Source organism: Uloborus diversus, chromosome 8, assembly GCF_026930045.1.
Source record: "Uloborus diversus isolate 005 chromosome 8, Udiv.v.3.1, whole genome shotgun sequence".
Lineage (NCBI taxonomy): Eukaryota > Metazoa > Arthropoda > Arachnida > Araneae > Uloboridae > Uloborus > Uloborus diversus.
Window position 1 is genome coordinate 65,950,482 of NC_072738.1, and position 15,540 is coordinate 65,966,021.

Below are 15,540 nucleotides of genomic sequence, written 5' to 3' on the forward strand. Positions count from 1 at the left end.
AACTCTGCTGGAAAGCAAGGGATTTGATGTGTCCACTGAGGAAGTGTGAGCAAGGCGTCTATCATCTCATATTCAGCCCTGTAATGCACATTTTTAGACGCCTTTTATGCATGAGATACTTATTTGGGACCATTCTTGCCCCTTACAAGTCTGCGTCCAAGGGGAGGGTTTTAGGGGTTAAACCCCTCCAATTGGTAAAAGAATAATAAAAAGTTAAATGAAGAAAAGTGCACATTTGACTTAATAATTACTTGAAAGTTAAAAAATATCCCGACTGTTAGTATTGAATTCAAAACGCGTTTCTTCAAACATCTCAAAACTTATTTCCACAGGTACTGCCGTTAACTTGCCCACGGCAATATGCCCTATCAATAACTGTTTCAGTCACGCAAAAAATTAAAAAACAAAATTGAATTTTTATTTATAAACTAATCTCCAGTCAATGATTATACACAGCAATTCTGTTGCTAATATCGGTAATGCCCAGGCTTGAAGGGACCTTCCTTGTTGAGTGATAGATAGGAGGCTTGACTGTCAGTGAGTTTTGTCAATTTCACTCCCAGATGATCAAGATGTAAGGCAGCCACTTCTTCATCTAGCTACAGCGGGGATAGAAAAAGATCATGTAAGTTAAACAAGAATGCTCAAAATTCCTGTAATAGAACTTAAAAACTTTAATTGATATATTAACTTTTAGTAAATTAAAATTAATTCAGGGCTTTAGGGATATTGATCTGTATGCTCCTGTTAGGGTAGATTAGTACACCACCGAGCTCCATATTCAGTGCCGAATCTATGGGGAGCAAGCAGGGGTCCTTGCCTCAAGAGGAAAATTCACCAAATTTCTGTGTGTGTGTTTCTTTTTTGCTGAAACTCTATAAAAACTTGAAGGAAGATCTCTAAGCATGGCAATTTCAGGATTTGCTCCGGATCTGAAGATACTAAGACCCAGAACTATGTCTACATTTTATTAAAATTCTTTTCTCGTTATTCACAGAATGCTTCATGTACAACTTTATGCATATGCTAGAACACGTAAAGGAATGGTGTTGATTAAATCAAATTTTTCACATTGATTGCATATGTAAAGTGATATTTCTTTTGATTTATTTAGGGTTAATACTCTTGAGGTAGAATGTATTTTAGGAGTTTTTATGTAGTCAGAGGAAAAACAATTCAGGAGTATAGCAGCACAAATAGCACTTTTTCTAGTAACAAAGAATACACAAGGAGCATGTTTTGGAATGTAAAAAAAGAAAAAGAGAAACAAGTAATAAATAGTAAAAAAGCAGTCGAAAACTTTGTACTATGGAATGAATAAAAATGACAACAACGTGTATAAAGTACAAATAAAGTAGTATAAAAGACTACTTTATTTGTACTTTATACACGTTGTCATTTTTATTCAAGTAACAAATAGTTTCATAAACAGTATTGCAATAGTATTGTTCACTATCTTGCACTTATGATTTGCTTAATTTCTGATAAAAACAGATTTATTTCATAGATGATTACAAATGCTTAAAAAAAAGGGAGACTAATATGGGGGGGGGGGGGGGTGCAGCGGTAGGAAAATAAAACAATTTTTGTATCGGGAGAACTTACAATTTTGTACCAATCTTTAATTTTTTTTATGAGACTACTCAGTGGCATAACTACCGTGTCTGCCACCCAGGGCGATTCCTCAATTTGCCGCCCTTTCATTGTGAAACAGCAAAAACAGTAAACTGTAAAAGGTGTTTAAATCAAAACTAGAAATTTAACGAAAAAAAGACTTAATTTCTATATGCTTGAAAAAGAAAAAAAAGCGGGGGGGGGGGGGGGGGTGCACACTTGGAGAAAATTGCTTCATTTATGTAAAAAAAAAAAAAAAACACAATTTCATTTAATATAGGGGAAAGGGTGGATTTGGTTTGCTTGCGATTTTTTTTGCACAACTAAAATCTGTTTTTGTGTTTTTCTGTTGACATTAGGGGATCGGCGGAAAATGCAAGGAAATTTTCTGAAATCTAAGTTTTAAAATGCAGTTTAGGCTACTTTGGAGAGGTTAAGAAAATCGGCAACGGTCAGATACTCAATTCGAAAATTTAGGGCTCTGAACTATGATATTTTAGGCTATCTTTGGCAAAATTTTTTTAATTATAACGCAGTTGTAGGCGTGAGGGGAGAGAGGGGCGCTGAGGTTTCTTACTGAAATATTTTTTAAATTAAAATCAGTTTTAAGGGTATTTTTGGTGGTTTTGTGGAAGAGGGAAGGTTTGGTTTCTTTCTTTAAAACTTGTTTGGCACCAAAGTCTCAAAAACGCGGTTCTACTTGTTAAGCTTTAATGGAGTTAAAGGGCTCCCTAACACCTAACGGCACCAAGAATGCTGTGAAGCTAGGCCGCTTTCTCATAGAAAATTTCCGTAATCGAAGCCCGACTTAGTCTTTGTTTAATAATGTTAGGAGCTAGAGGGGGTAGAGGGAGGTTTCGCTCAAAATCTTTTTTAAAGCTGAAGTTCATTTTAGGCTATCTTTAAGAAGGAAGGTTCAGCAAGCTCTCTCAAGCATGCAAATTTCTAAGAACTAAGTTTTTCGCTATCTTTGGGGACATTAGGAAAAGGTGTGAGGAGTTTGGCTTTCCTTCTTTGGAAATTTTTCCAAATTGAAATTTTCAAAACTCAGTTTTAATTTTTGGAGACATTAGATGATGGGGGAGGGGGTGATTAAGGGCTCTCTCTCGGAAAAATTCCGAAACTGAAATCCTAAAAACTTATTTTAAGCTACCTTTGACCCCCTTAGGAGATCAAGGATAGTCAAGGATCAAATGCTGCTTTCCCAAATTGATAGTGAAGTATTGAAAACGTAAATTTAGGTTATATGTTGAGACTTGAGAAGAGAGGGTAGGAGTTTTCTCCTGGAAAGTTTTTAGAATTAAACGCTTAAATATGTACCTTTTGGCTGTGTTTGCTACGTTGGAGGAAAATACAGGTTTTGGGCTCTGCCTAGAAATGTTTCATCATTGAGGTATAAAGCTGTATTTTTAAGCTATCTTTGATGATATCATGAAAAGGGATGAAAGATTCGAGAGCTCTCCTTTCTACGTCAGAGTAGAGGTGGGAGAGGTTCCCTACCGGAATTATTTGAAACTGAATACGCTAAAATGCAATTTCAGACTATGTTTGGCCAAGTTGAGGGAACAAACCAAACGCTGAAAAATGAAATTCGTTTACTTTCTAGAAGGAATAGACTAACATGTGATCTACAGTTATTGGACAGATTTTCTACTCTCAAAAGCGAGAAAACAGAAACCCCTTTTACTTCTTTTGAAATAAAGAACTCTTGTAATGAATGAGAAATCAAAGTGAACTCTGAAACATATAAAGCCACCCCTGTGATGAGCCAATTGTTTCGTATATCATTTGTCACCTTCCTCTCCCTTATTGTCACCATTTTCCTTAAGTTAAAAAAAAAAAAAAAAAAATTTTTGTTTCCAGGAGGTTTTCAAAAAATTCTCTTAAAATCCAGGGTTAACTCTTTCAAAAACGAAAATTAGAAAACATCAATGTTTTCTTCCTACTAGAGTTAACTTCTACAGTCAAAAAAACATTGGTCCCATGAACTGACCACTGCACCCTTCCCCCAGAAAGAAACAAGGAATTGTACTGATATGCTATCAAGAAAGACTTTTGAGAGAAAGAAGATAAGTTTTGTGTCAAAGTAATTTTAATCTGGTATAGGGATAAAAAAGTCTTACATTTCAAGGATTTTCTTTTTGCCTGCAGTAACAGATTAAAACCATAATTTCCTTATTTGCAAGATAAATTTTTCCCACATCAAAAGGGTTAATTTGCCGCCTCTCCAAAAGTGCCGCCCTTGGCCGCACCACCCCCTCTGCCCCACCCTAGCTACGTCACCTAGACTACTACACAATTTGAAGTAAATATAAAACATTTGAAGCATAAAGTACATCAATATTTTTTTAACCTAACTTGGTAGCACCTAAAAAAGCATGCAAGAAAAGACTTTTGGTGAGTGTACAATTTCTCACAATACACACTTAATCAGTATCTTAAATTAGTTGTTTCATTGCAATTATAAACATTTATTGTATTTTTATTTATAGCTTTAACAGACAGAGACAACTAGCATTTGAATAAAAAAATACCTGGAGGCAAAAGTTGGCACTACTGGTTCAATAGAAATCAAGAGAAGAAAAATCATTTCAAAAAGATTAATGAACTAGCAAGTGGATGTTTGTTTGCAATAATTAGATAATATCTTTTATACCCGATCAAAAAATAATTTAATTAATACAGCAACTACCACAAAATGATCTTTAACAGAAGGTTACCTTTTTCGGTAGGAAGTAGACCCCAACTGGATAGTTCTCAGGTTTGGTCCACAGCTCAATCTGTGCCATGACTTGGTTTGTGAATGAGTTGCTCATGACAAAACTGGGATGTCCGGTGGCACAACCTAAGTTCACCAGGCGGCCCTCTGCCAGCAGAATAATGTGGTTACCATTTGGGAGCTTGTATCTGTCGACCTGATGAAGGAGAAGTTGCTTTTAGCATGGAAGACAATAAATGTGATATAAAAGAGAAAGATAACACAAAAAGGGTTTGTATATAATGACTGCAGTTGAAATTATGAACTTTTAAGGAGTAATAAAAAAGTAAAAACCAAATGTAAGTTTTGAATACATTATGCAATGACTTAACTAGCAAAATAAATTTTCTTTTTAACAGTGCAATTTAACCTCTTGACTCAAGTACTGGCTCAATGTTTTCAACGAACAAAATATGGAGCAACATCTAATGTGTTATAAAACATTGAATAGATAAACTTCATAGCTTTTCAGTGGTATATGATGTGTTAAGTCAAGTATTGAAAGAAAAGGCAATGCACTAGCAAAAAGCTAAAGCAGCTCTGCACGCCTCACAACCAGCAAAGTTGTTACAGATTTGAAAGCAGATAAGCTCATAAATGAGCTAATATAAACTCCTACACTGCAAAAAAAAAAAAAAAACATTTCGTTCATAATTTGCAAATAATTGCACAATTAAACATTTCTAAAACTCCACATAAAAATAGAGACTGCAGATCTAACATATTGTATTCAGTGAACTGAAATAGCATTTTCAACTTTCCAACTGCTTTGTCAAACTAAAACTTTAAGAACATTGAAAGTAATGACAAGAATTTTTTCAACTCTGGTATTACAATGTAGTATACAAACCAAAAACTATTTTCGGAAAAAGTGAACAGACACATAATAAATAACTTAAATTTAAAAAAAGTATTACATATAAGTTTTTTTTTTTTTTAATGATAATATTAACATTAACTTGTACTAAGCAACTACATTCAAATAGTTCTATTTTGAAACAACCACAAGCATCTTTCTTTCTAATTTTGATCAGCACTTGAAATTTTTTAAAACAAGCAAAAGTTAAATGCTTTATTAGACAGCATTTTTATTCTAATTACCACTTTACTCTCTAATAAATATTTTATTTTCCCTAATTCACAAAAATTACACAAACAGAAATTAAATATTCACTTGAGTCTTTTCACAAGTAAGAAGTCATTTAGTAGAATTTTTAATAATTATGATTATTTTTAAATAATTATTTTTTGCTACAATAAATTCATAGATATATCAGAAATACAGTCACAAACTGTGACAGGCAAGTGACAATTCTGTCACACGCCTTTTATGATTATTTTCAAGTAATTATTTTTTGCTAGAACAAGTTCATAGATAAATCAGTATATCATAAATACCTGGACACACACACAATTGACTTTAGTTTTAAATATTCCGTACATAAAATCAATTTCTGCCTTGCTGTTTTCTCCATGCTACATTTGATACTATACTAATCATTTGCAAACTACAAATAGGCAGCTAAAAATACTACAAAGCAACATAGAATAACAAATTTTAAATGATTAAGCATTTTAGACATAGTTCACACAAGAAATAACGTCAAAAAGCACAAATATTTTTCAGGACAAAGGCATTTATTTTTTTTTTTATAGTTCACACTGTTTAACAAAGTACCTGAGGTTTGATGTTTATTTTTTCTACAGCATTGGTATCCAGCCACTTGACATCAATTTCAATATCAAAATGGCCAATGTTGCAGACGATGGAATCATCTCTCATTGCCATGAAGTGTTCACCACGGATGATGTCACGACAACCAGTCGTCGTCACATACACTTGGGCACTTTTACATGCTTCTTCCATGGTTGTTACTTCATAACCTAGAATAAATATTTCAATTGAAGCAAAACAGTGACACAGAATTTATGAAATGAAAACATTTATTTCTTCTTTTTTTGCTATCTGATTCCACCCTCTTGTTTAATTCATTATATACCTTTCACTAATCTATCATTTTAAGGACTTCTCTTGTGATTACCTGCAGAATTCCCCCCCCCCCCTCCAAAATATAAATAAGTAAAAAGAATTCATTTTTACTACTTATTTCAGTAAATAATAAAGTTTCACAGGGAGGGATTTGTATATGGGCACTCAGATTTGAAAATTTCAAACGTAACTGAGCTCTCCTTTCAAAAAATGTAAAACATTGAAAAAAAAAAAAAAAATAATAATAAAAACCAATTTGTTAGTAGCGTATCAGAAAGCTACAAAGTGATAAATTAATGAATGATATAATTATACAAAAGACACACGCACGCAAACAAATAAATAAATTTGTAATTTTTTTTAATGCTTTCTAAATCACGTACAAAATGCTCAGTGCCGAATCTAGGCGGGAGCAAGTCGGGATCCTTGCCTCAAGCTGCAATTTCTCCTTATTCACTGAAACTAGATATAAACTTAAAGGAAGATGAGTAAAGGCGGCAGTTTCAAGTTTTTGCCTTAGTTAAGAAAAATTATAGATCGAGCACTGAAAATACTACTTTCCTAGTCTACTACATTTCTTCTTTTTTAATCTCGTTGTAATGATCAACGTTTTTACAAACTTCAAGCATCAAAGCAATTGAGCAAAATCACGCATTTACCTTCCATAGCAGCTTGTAAAGCATTGATGGGATCAATCTCGGTGATGATGACTCTGGCTCCAAAGGCACGGAGGGAGGCGGCACTGCCTTTGCCGACATCCCCAAAGCCAGCAACGACACACACCTTGCCCGCCAACATGATGTCAGTAGCACGCTTGATGCCATCCGTCAACGATTCACGGCAGCCATACAGATTGTCAAACTTACTCTAAAAAATAAAACACAAATGTGTAAGAGACTAGAAAAAAATAACATAAAGCACAATTTGTCAGAAGGTTTTGTGCATTATGAGTGATAACCAGAGTCCTATAAAAATGATAAATTCTTAAGCATCAATTTTTTAAGCCCCTCACTACAGGCTTTTTTTTTTTAGAGTTTACCGATTCAGAAAAAAAAAAAAAAAAAAGGCATAAACTTGCTTATTTAACTTTTGTATATCAATTTACAAGGACGTTGGATGTCAAAAATATGTTGTTCAAAAGAAAATTAGAAAACAATAATTTAAAAAATCTACACTTTTACGAGAGTAAACATAACTTTCCTTTTAAAATATCAATTTACTTACCATTTCAAAGACAAAAAAAAAAAAAAAAGAGTGGCTAGATACAAATTTGTTGTCAAATTGCATATGGTTCTCTTATTCTGAAAGAATTAGTCCCCAACGGGGCCTATTACCGGGGATTGGTCCATGGGTGCCCATATGCAAAATTTAAAGGGGGGGGGGGAGCTCAGATAATTTCTCCATGCTTTAGCAAGATATAGTCCCCATAGAAACTGCTTTAATTTCAAAACTGATTAGAGTTATTAAAATTTGACATTTTTAGTAACATATTCATTAATGGCTAGAGAAGAAATGTTTTTGCACTTCTGCAAAAAGTACTAAAAGTACAAGAAAGTTCTAATTTCTGAAGGGGGGGGGGGTTGAGCTCCCCCAATTGCTCTCCGCCCTATAAGGGAACTCTTATATTGGCCATAACTAATTAAAAAATGCATTTTTGTGAGCTCTGAAAAATATTTCTGCCAATTTCTTCTGGATTAAAATAGCAAAATTTAATTCAGGCTGATTCTTTTAACTTTAGACAAAGAGCAGTTAATACCTTGGTAACAGAGTCATTCACATTGATGGCAGGCACTTTCAGCTTGCCACTATTCAGCATTTTGTACAGGGCGTGTACTCCAGTGGTGGTTTCCTCAGATACACCACGAATGCCTGCAATAAAATAATATAAGTACACAAAACAAAGCCTTCAAATCAAGGAATGAGCATTTTATTCACTGTTTTTCATGGAATAACACCTTATTCATTTAAATTTTTTAACAAGTCAATATTTTGCCCTGAGGCTGTTTAAGATTAAAATTTAGTTCAATAGTAGCAGAATAATAACAATTTAAATCAGAGGCCAAAAACTCATTTTTTGTTTGGAGACATTTCTCTCCGTACCTCAGAGCCTGAGAAACGTAAGTCACATTATGATAATTTTACATTAGAGAGAAAAAACTTTTTCTGCCACATGCAAACAATGGGCCGCTCGCGCTTCTAACCCTGGTAAAAGATTGAAAAGAATTTCTAAAAAAGAATTACGGTCCCATGGCTCGATGAGGGATAGGCTTTTGCATCTAATGCACTAAAAAACAGATAATTACAATTTTTCAACTTATGTCCTTTTGTCTCAGAGGTGCAGATTTAAGCTAAATATAGCTTAAGTTTTTTTAAATAATGGGTCTAAATTAATTAATGGGCATGAAAGTAACTCAAATTATTAAACAAGAAAATATTGCAGGAATGTTTATAGACCAGTTCGAAAAAAATCCGATCGATAGTTCTTTTTTTATTCCAACTTAAGTCACAATCCATCGGATAAATATGAATAAAATTATCGGCTGCAGAAATTAATTCGCATGAAAGATCTCATAAGAAGTTAGCTGTTGCCATTTTTCTTGAGTTTGAACAAATAAATTCTTTCTTTATTGTTTTATGGCTTTTCATGCAACGGGGGGATTTAAAACTTTTTCTATTTGATATTTTTAGCGATGGATTGATCTTGCAAACTGCGTGAGTACAAAATTTGAGTATAGTCACGGCTTCACTTGATACCTGGACCGATTATTATGAAAATTGTTATATATATGTATTTTTCCACGGAGAAGGTGCATAATATGCTCATTGAAGCCACTCGCCACCAGGTGGCACTGCAGAGTAGCAACTTCTGCCCCGTTCAACCGATTCGTCATGAAAATCAGTATAATGATGTATTTTTTTGTTGGCATAGCAACGCGCGTCGGGTACAGCTAGTGCTTAACTAAACGTTAAACGAAACAACAAATAACTTATTGCAGATGCAAGTTACATTACCAAACACAATCACTAATGCATCTTCATAGCTGCAACATAAGCTAAATCCTTTATAACCTCTTTAAGTAATATTAACTTTGGCAAGCAATTTTGGCTTTATACTGACAAATCATTGAGCGCTTCTTCCACCACAGTTTTTCCGAAATATTGTTCCAGTTGGTAAAGCTCTAAAAGTCGTATATTGCAGATTTTTTTACTTTATTTTTCCTTTTTTAAAGAAACGCTGCACACAAACTTTTACTTTAAAACTAGTCAAATGTACATTTTATTAATTTGGCTTATTATTTTTACCCTAATGGGAGGGGTTTAACCCCTAAAACCCTCCCCTTGGACACGGCCCTCGTTCTGATCAAATCTTACCAGAGAGAAATTGGGGATATTTTTCATGCACTAAAGCAGTTAAATCACCACCATCATCCAGAATCATATTCAGGGGTTGTCCATCGGGAAATACTATTGTCTTTGAAAAGGAGAAAAAAAAAGGCAAATTAGTACATAAAAATGAGATTGATATGTATATGAGGCAGTGAGAAGCAAAGGGAAGTGAACATTTTTACGTTTTGAGTGAAACACATTTAAAGATAAGATCCTAGGTAGGCTCTCATTGACAAGTTTTTCTAAATCACGCTGTATCACCTACAAGGGCTGCTGGTACTATCTCTTGCCCCAAGACAGAAAAGAGGGTCACCTACTATTATACTGATTATCACCAAATTTTTAATTTTGTCACTCACATCCCTTTGCTTCTCACTACCTCATATGTATAACTGAACAGAGGTCAGCAGTAAGCAATATCAGTTATAGAGTTAAGACAAAAAAAACATGTTTTATGTTATACATTCTAATACAAGTCATTACATGCAAGTTACAACTCAATGCATTTGAAATAGATTAGCAACAATTTATAACTATGAAATTCTCACAGCATTGATGCACAATGTAACCAGCACAGAAAATTCAGTCACTACTAAATTACGAAGATTTTTAAGAGCGAAAGAACATTATGAGATTTTATAATGGTTACTTTTCACCCATTTAATTGCTTTACATTAAATATCTTAGAATGACTCAGAATTTTCTGAAAAGTAAGGCAAATTATAAATAATCCTAACATTATTTTGGGGTTTAATATAAATAAACCATGCAGAAAAATGGAGTTGTTATCAAATAAAGAAACAAGATTCATATTATTTGGCTAAATCACAAGGAAGGAATAAGTCTTTACAATTAATGAGTTAACTTTGTCAAAAGAAAGGAAAACAAAGCACCTGTTCAATGCACCAAATGTACTCCTCATCGGTTTCACCTTTCCATGCATATACAGGGACTCCTCTCAGAGCGATGGCTGCAGCAGCATGATCTTGGGTTGAGAAGATATTGCAACTGGACCACTGGACCTAGAGATTAACAGCATCATTGATAACGTACTCTTAACAGGGGATGATTGTGATGGCCAGACCTGAAAAATCTTAATATTCTCAAGGCAAAATAACACTGTTGGGTCCAGGGGCAGACTGGCCCACCGGCCCACAGGCTGATGTGCCCCTCTGCCTATGTGCCTTGAAGCCTGAATACTTTTTATTATTATTTTTTAAATTTATTTTATTTGTACAACTTCCTTTTTTTTTGCTTACAAACCTGTGCAACATTATTTCGCTTTTTTCCTTTTCTTTAAACTCTTAAACCTATGAAAACTTTTTTTTTCTGCACTCCCCTCCCTTTTGCACCTTTTTTTTCCTGCTCTTTGGAGGCCAAGGTTGGCTCCCTTTTGCTGGTTCCAGTCCACCCCTGGTTAGATCAAACTTTAATACCTCGAAACCTTCAAAATCGAGGGAATTTTTTTTTTTTGCCAGCATTTATCATAAAAAATTTGAAAACATTCTTTGCAGTTATCCAGAAATTTATTTTTTTAAACCCTTGATGCATCAAAATTTTAGTAATTATTTTTTTTTTGACTGTGAACAAATAAAACTCTTGCTTTTAGCTTTGAAGTTTAACTTTCTCTTTTGATTATTTTTGGCCATTTATCTTTTTTTTTTTTTGGACTGCCAACAGATGATAATCAAAGATTTTAGATGTGTTATTGGAGGGTTGCGTTTAATTTGTTCGGGACTTTCAGATTTGCCATTAACGGATTTTAAGAACAATGACGGGATCATTCATATATCATCATCATATTTTGACGGGAAATTTCACAGTATTTTTGTTTCTACTAATTATTTATGCCGAATTGTTGAACACTTGTCACAACTTTTGTTTTCTAGATAGACTGTGCAAATCATTTAATAAATATGTCTCATTCTCATATATGATGCAATATGCTCAAGTGTCCCTGAAAGAGCTCAGAGTGTTATTTAAATATTAGGGTGATTCCAAGGAAATCTTGTCTTTATTCTGGGCTCTTGCCCTAGGGGAGAGTGGTTGCTCTGTGACACTAATAGGGAGGGAAGGGAGGAGGGTGCATCATGAGGGGTGCCTGCAACTTATGAATACAGTGAAGCACCGTTTATACGTTTTTGAAGGGACTGTATGAAAAGCGTACAAAAGAAAAAACGTATAATTATAGATTAATGTGCATTAGACTTTGCAGGGACCAATTTTAAAAATGTATAATTGATAAAAACATAAAAGAGAAACGTATAAACGGTGCTTCACTGTATCTTTGAAGAAATAAATCACAGCTCTTGTCGCTATGAAACAGAACTGAATTGTTATTATCTATGTACACTTTCATTGCTATTGTCTCTTATCTACTCCTAATTGCGATATCATTTCTGATAAGAATTAAGAAGAAAGAAAGGAAAAAAATGAAGACTTATAACAGAAAAGCTTCAAATAAATCACAGAAATCCCTCAAAGCAAAAATAACTGAAAACTAATTAGTGTTGAAGACCATATTATTTGGCATAAATCATAATCATCGCCTAAAAGCTACAGTAAGATAGCTAATGCTAGGAATACAGTAAGATATCCTACTGTTGCTTGGAGATGGTAAAAAACAATCTTGTAATTATTTAATACAAATGAATCAGCACTCGTGTTTTCCATGAGAGAAGCACAAATGAATTGGAAAAATTCTTATAAATATAGACATACTTCAAATAAAATTGGATTTAAATTTGACTATTTTATACGTTGTAAAATATATGCAGATAATTTTCACCGATTATTAGTACCATGTATTCTGTTCAGTAGTTTGATCACTTATTGAAAAAGTCATTCAGCATTTAATAATGGTGTATAATCATAAAATTAGATCACATCTTGCTATAATAGTTAAGATATTAAGCTGTCAAGCAAAAAACTATTTATTTATTTACTAAAAATAAAATAATTTCAATGGCTAAAATAACTGTTAAAAAATAAATTGTAAGTTGAATTATAAATAAACAATAGTTAGGGCAAAGCGCTGTTGACAACATTGTGAAGACTATGATTAGGATCTGCACATTATTAAGTAAACTGTCAGGTTAGGTTTGCTCTAACAATAAGCTTGATGGATCAATAAGAATTTGTGATAAAAATATAAATACAGTTAAATAATCGGAAATGAAAGAATACTCTAAATGTAAGGAAAATTAAAAAAACAAAAACAACAACAACAAAAAAAAAACAATTGCTACTATTTTTTGAAATTAAAAGTTAAGACAAATGATGTTACAGCGTCAATTTGGGAAAATGACCATGGAGCTGCTTATTTTAAATCACTGACATTTTCATTCAAACAATATTAGCACTGAGCACTTAATTCAAGCCATCTGAAAAGGGTAGAGAATAGTACAAAGGATGGATGACAAAAATTCACCTCGGCTCCAAGATCCAGCAAGGTCTCAATAAGAACAGCGGTCTGGATGGTCATGTGCAGACAACCGGCTATCCGTGCCCCCTTCAGGGGTTGCGAGGGCCCATATTTCTTCCGCAGGGTCATCAGGCCAGGCATCTCGTTCTCTGCCATCACAATCTCTTTGCGACCAAAGTCGGCCAGAGATATGTCGGCTGAGAAAAGCAAGAAGGAATGATATTAAGATACAAAATACAGATGGGACAGAATAACTGCCATGGACAGGTAAAGGGCAGTAGTATCAAAGTAAGATAAAAATATAAAGTATCTGCGCACATAGTTAAAAACTATCTGTAGGAATGAAAATCAACATGCAGTGGGAAGGTAAAATTTTTAGTAAGAAAATGCATCTTTTGCTTTTAATCATGTATTTGTAAAAGCAATAATGAACATTTTACATTAATTTATCTTCGACTTTTGAAGATGATCAGTGTTGAATATGGATATTAATAACAATTTTCAGTCAATGCACATATCTACAGCAAATGTATCTACATAGCATCAAATTTATCCGCACACAGCGTGCGATGAGCAGTATCTGCAAATTTTTCATTTTTTAGACATTTTCTCATTCATTACACATTAGCTTTATTTTACAAGCTTGCTTATTTGGTTTCCGCAGAAAGTAAAGCACCAAAAAACGTCAAATTCCAACATTTCCATGTTGTTAGTATGGGATCCAAAACTTGTTTCTTTAGATATCTAAAAAACCCATTTCTGCAGATACTGTCCTTTACCTTTTCACGGCAGAACAGAGATAATGAGATCTTTAAGAGTATACAAAAAAAACCCATAATTTTTATGTCTAGATCTGTAGTTGGAATAAGTTTTTCCTTGAAGTATTTTATCTCGTCTAATCCACAAAACTTTAGTGATTATGCAGCAACAAGTCTAGCAACCCGAGAAGGCAATCTGTGCCATCACATAGGGCGACAGATATTAGGAGCAACAAATTTCATGATAGCAAAATGTAAAGAGGCAAAACGAGAAAAAAACTTAAATTTGCTCCTTAGTTTTATTTTTTTGTAGCACAAATTGCAGCAATATGTGACAGTATCCTTGATTATTTAAAAAATATGTGTATAAATTATTAAGACCATTGGTAACACTTATCAACATTGCCTGGGGTGGCAAAATTCTAGCCAGCCCTGTGTAACAATAGCAATTATTTCATAAAAGTTCACAAGAGAAAAAGATTGCAGTACAAAAAATATCTGAAACAGATGAAGTCTTGGAAACTCTTGAAAGATCTTGGGAATTTTTTTTCCAAAAACAAAATCACAGAAATAAGACCTGAAACACATTTTGCTCTTGTTGAATGAACATAATTGCAGGAGATTTTCCTAAATAAAGTTATTGGGGTAGCCACAAAAACTCAATATAATTAGAATCATTTTCTTTTTTCATTCATTTTAATTGAGATGTAAATTAAATGATATTTCAGTTAGAAACCTATTGACATTTTAAGCAGTGCTAGAGTCATGAGAGTCTTCAAAATGGCAGCATGTCATTTCATTGATTTTAACTGCTAAATGCATTTTTACACTCAGAAAGCATTTAATTCGCAAATCTTTTCCATAAAAAAAAAAGTGTTTGCAAGAAATCATCGGTATATACAATATCAAAAATTTTAAATACTTTGAACTGCAGGTAGTCAAACCAACAAAAGTTTTTAAAAATATACATCCACGCCCAAACCAGTGAAATCGCCTTCCAAAGTTCAAAATCAAAATGGGAACATTTATTAAAAGTCTTTGTGACAAAAGAATGCAAAATTTCATCACACAACAAAGTCTTCAACAATAAGTTTATTCATAACATCTTATTTGGTGCAGTTTGAAGCAGACGTTTCATCTAGCTTTGTGAATAAACATATACAGAAAATAACCTAAAAGAAGGGCTGAATAATATTCTTAAGCATAAAAAAAAATCCCATAAAAACAATTGAATCATAAATGGCTTACCAACTTTATATTTCGGCTTTGAATTCATGTTTTCTAAAAAATTATATAATTCCTTATGCCGGTAAGTTACGTCGTCTGCAGACAAACCGCGTGCAACGCTGCCGCCAAGAGAAAGAAAAGAAAAGTAGTAAAAACAGTTGCCACTTATCAGATGCAGAATGTTGCGTCGCTTTTATCTCATAGGCCATTACGAAACTTGAAGGTTATGATTTTTGGATAAACACTATGACGTCAAGAAATTATTCCTTATCTTGAAGAGCGTCGAGTATTTTCAACTGAGGGCAGATGTGTAATGAAACGATTGTGAACATTCCGGTACATAATCTAGATGAAAAGAGAATCATGTCAGTTGTGTCAGAAG

At 33.5% G+C, this 15,540-nt stretch overlaps 1 protein-coding gene across 1 annotated transcript; it reads right to left on the reverse strand.

Annotated features, from left to right (window-relative positions):
- Positions 1-396: 396 nt before the first annotated feature.
- Positions 397-15,315, reverse strand: LOC129228215 (adenosylhomocysteinase A-like). Its single transcript, XM_054862879.1, has 9 exons — positions 15,180-15,315; positions 13,180-13,370; positions 10,643-10,771; positions 9,735-9,834; positions 8,119-8,231; positions 7,022-7,229; positions 6,051-6,256; positions 4,335-4,529; positions 397-599 (listed from the first exon to the last, which is right to left on the reverse strand). Exons 1-9 carry the CDS (start codon positions 15,205-15,207, stop codon positions 468-470), a joined length of 1,302 nt encoding a protein of 433 aa, XP_054718854.1. The 5' UTR covers positions 15,208-15,315; the 3' UTR covers positions 397-467.
- Between the last annotated feature and the right edge of the window lie 225 nt (positions 15,316-15,540).